At 45.8% G+C, this 3727-nt stretch overlaps 1 protein-coding gene across 1 annotated transcript; it reads right to left on the bottom strand.

The window, feature by feature from the left end:
- Window positions 1-214: 214 nt before the first annotated feature.
- On the bottom strand, window positions 215-1940 carry LOC147444979 (uncharacterized). Its single transcript, XM_086527479.1, has 2 exons — window positions 452-1940; window positions 215-373 (listed from the first exon to the last, which is right to left on the bottom strand). The coding sequence occupies exons 1-2, from the start codon at window positions 725-727 to the stop codon at window positions 269-271; spliced, it is 381 nt and encodes a 126-aa protein (XP_086383605.1). The 5' UTR covers window positions 728-1940; the 3' UTR covers window positions 215-268.
- Between the last annotated feature and the right edge of the window lie 1787 nt (window positions 1941-3727).

Consider the following 3727-nt stretch of genomic DNA (forward strand, 5'->3'; position numbering starts at 1 on the left):
GCCGCTCACAAAATGAACTTGTGTACATTGCAAAATGCCTGCATCATACACCAAAATGCTGCTTCCTGCTAGAGGGGGCTCCATAGCATGATCTGCCTCCAAAATCCTTTTCAATCTATGCACAGTTGCTTGCACAACAACCTTAAGCAGCAAGCCCATCAAAAGCATAGCACAGACCTTCAATACCTTCTTTTTGGCCTCCGATTGCGACATAGAGAAGCATACAGACTCCTCCTATTTTTATAGGCCCGATTGACTCGGTCAAGCATCACTTTCCAATCTTCATCATAAGCCGCAAAATCCCCCATAGAACTGGAGCTTGAGTCACTCCAAGCATCTTCGTCATCACTTTCATACCTGCTACTGGCAAAGCCTGTTAAATCTTCATCATAGGAGTCAACTTCTTCATCATCAATGCATAGGAGTCAACTTCTTCATCATCAATGCATACCTTTTGGTCAAATTTTCCACCCAATGGAGCATTTGATACTTCCGTCTTGAAATCTATGACAAAACATGTCCGAACCCTCGACCATGACTGCCTATCGGTACCCTTCAAACTATTGGGCCAGGCCTTTGCTTTGCCCTGCATCATCTGTGACAAACCTCTCAATTTTTCTTCGTTGGTCAGCATGCCTAGGGACATCATATACAACTCTAGATTGCATATCCAATCTAGTGCATCTTCCTCGCCAGTGAAAACTGGCAGACCACAATCTGCAATCATCTTCAAGTTGTAGGACTTCACCGCGGAGGAATCAATAGGTCCTCAATGGGGGCACCACTAATGGAAAGGGGGAAGGGGGAACAAACCTAGCACACTCCAAACTTGCCTCTCTATAGCCCAGGGATCAACCCGCACCCCCAACCATGCAGATTCACACACACACACACACACACACACATACATACTTTTTGTAAATTTGCAATGCACCGACTTGCTTGCAAACGTCCTGACTACACACCCTCAAGACATAATCACACAAGGATCTCTCGACAGCACACCATCACCCATGTATGTAAACACACCCGCAATCAATAGGAGGCTACACTAAGCCTCAACCACACACAAATTGCTCGCACAATCACCCTGTTTCTCACTCCATGTACACACACACACACACTGTTAGCAGGTCCGGAGCCACATGCTTCCACGGACACCCGCTCGAGACTAGACGGACAAGAGGTAGAAAAAAGGAATGATCGATCTAACACAAAAGATTGCAGACAAACTAAGCATCACCACAAAACAAACTCCGGTACAATGATGGCGTCGGCCATAATATTGCTTTCAAAGCATCCTGGCTTCACCTCGCTACTGGCAACCCCTCGACTCCTTTTTGTAGCTGCTATAGAGCCCTTAGCTCTCGGCCTTCACCTACTCTTGCAACCATCCACCCCCTCTGTACATTGAGCCACCACAACTGCCAGCCTTCTCTTTCGCTTACGGACTAGCTCACTTCAAGGAGGACCTCCTGCAACGCCACTTCTTGCACTCTTGAGCAGCCCCTTTGCCTCCCTTCAACCCATCAGCAAGCCCCCTCTTGCATATGGTGCCACCCTGCCGATCCCAATTCACAGCCCGACAGCCCGTCAGCCCGTTTCACCCTTGCCTGGATGCGAGGACTGCACAATAGGTCATCAGCCCTCCATCATTGGCGGCTATCAGCCCTCAAAGGCCTGCCTCCCTAGCACTCATCACCTCGACCTCCTTGTGAGCATCCCTCTATCCCCCAACAGATGGCCGCCTCCTCATGCAAACTGACGTGCCCTCCTCCTCTCGAATCAACACGACACCCTCCGTTTTCTTTCTTTTCCTGCAATGCGCCACCCTCTCTGTTTATGCAGCCCCGTGGAGTCCCGTATCCTGCAGGTCCTTCGCTCCACCCATCTGGCCCCTCTTGCCTTCATGCAAATTGCCACTTGCACTCCTCTTTCAACTCTCGGCCCTACTCGCTTTCGAGGCACGCCTCCTTCTCCCATGCAGATGGCGCTTTTCTCCTGCATGCCCACCACCTTACATTTTTTATTATTATAATCAAACTCTTTAACTTTTGGCCGCTTTCCCACCACCCTTGCTTGCCCCGATCATTGAACAAAAAGCTCCCTTATGAAATACTTTGACCAATGGCCATCCATCGGATATTGAACTTGCCAAGCTTGGGCAATTGTCTTGCATACATCAGGGCACCTCATGCAATCCGCACACCATAATATCACCGCCATCCGAAATGGTTGTCAAACCGCTTCCATTTGACATACTCCCCCACCAATAGCTTCAAATACATTGCTATAAAAATCCAAGTGGTACTGGGCATAGAGAGCTGCAAAAAGCATTGATAGGAGATGCCCCCCAACCCCTTATCATAAACTTTCCCAATCACGTGAGCTTGAAAACCACCTCGGCACTGGTTCCTCTAGTAAGACTTCAAAGCCATGATTGGCCTGCAAAATGCCGTGTCTGGAAGACACACCATAGTCGCACTTATTCCAAGCTGCACCTAGCAAATGCACCATTGGTCTCCTATCAACCTGCAAACTACTATACGCCCTGTTGTTAACAATTCCATGAACCGACACATCCTGGGTGTACCAACGCTCTTGTTGCAGCCCTTGACAGTGGCTTGACAATACTCAAGTGGTTGAGTAGTTTCTTTTCAATAAGTGAAATAGTTGACTGCATTGACTTGGGCTCTTGTATCTGCTAAAGGTTTAACTTTGTAATCGTTGTCTAGATTCACATTGATTCAAATATCAAGACCAACTAGCCACTCCTCACATTAGTCTCGACCTCATCCTGTGCTAAAGGTTGTGGAGGGTATTGAAGGGTACAACTTGGAGAACAGGTTGTCTTGTAGCTTTTCATTTGAGAAGTCAAATGCGAGCTTCTTCTTGAGCCTCCTCATAACATGTTGCCGTTTTCCTCTGACGCATGCATTCTCTACAGAAGTTCATTAGTTAAGGGAAGGTTGTATTTACGGAGTCAACATACACTAATCCAATTTTCCATGATTTTTCTATCTACCGTGGCTAACTTGATAGCCCCACTTGGTGAAACATCTTTAATTACAAAAGGACCATGTCCTTTTTTCTTGAACTTGTGTATATGTTGTTTCAACGAGAAGAACTGTTTTTGTTTTTGTTTTTGTGTGTATATATGGGCAATGGCCGCTACACATTGTTTAGATTGTAAGCATTCTAAGTCCTCGAGTCATTCTGACAACTCATGTCCTTTCCATTCCAACTCAATTGCAACTCTGAGTGTGGGTAATAAGAACTCCATTGCAAATATTGCACCCAGGCCATAGACCAAGTTAAAAAGAGTTGTGTTTAAAGCCATTTTAAAGGAAACCTGATAAGCCCATAAGGTAGAGTGAAGAAGAATTTCCCACTCGGTTCTACCTAAACTAACAATTTTGGTTAGTACAGAGCTCAAAATTTTGTTTGTATGTTCTGCTTGACCATTTTCTTGGAGGTGGTAGGGTGCATATTTGTTACGGATTACCATGAACTCATCTAGTAGATATACTATCACCTCATTGAGAAAATGTGATCCGCAATCACTCACAAGCTCAATAGGAAGTCCGTACTTAGTAAAGACGCACTCGTACAAGAATGTAGCCGTGGTTCTAGCATCATTATTTTGGGTGGCTTGTGCCTCAGCCCAATTGGTTAAGTAATTTGTTGCCACAATAATATATTGTGATTGAGTTTTGTAAGATGGTTG

The sequence above is a fragment of the Adiantum capillus-veneris genome, chromosome 13, assembly GCF_014529385.1.
Source record: "Adiantum capillus-veneris isolate H3 chromosome 13, ASM1452938v2, whole genome shotgun sequence".
Lineage (NCBI taxonomy): Eukaryota > Viridiplantae > Streptophyta > Polypodiopsida > Polypodiales > Pteridaceae > Adiantum > Adiantum capillus-veneris.

Excerpts from the sequence above, each read along its gene's own strand:
- LOC147444979 (XM_086527479.1), bottom strand. The coding sequence starts at position 727 with ATGATTGCAGATTGTGGTCTGCCAGTTTTCACTGGCGAGGAAGATGCA. Across the intron at positions 374-451 it reads GTGGAAAATTTGACCAAAAG|GCTTTGCCAGTAGCAGGTAT; the intron begins GTATGCATTGAT and ends AAGATTTAACAG.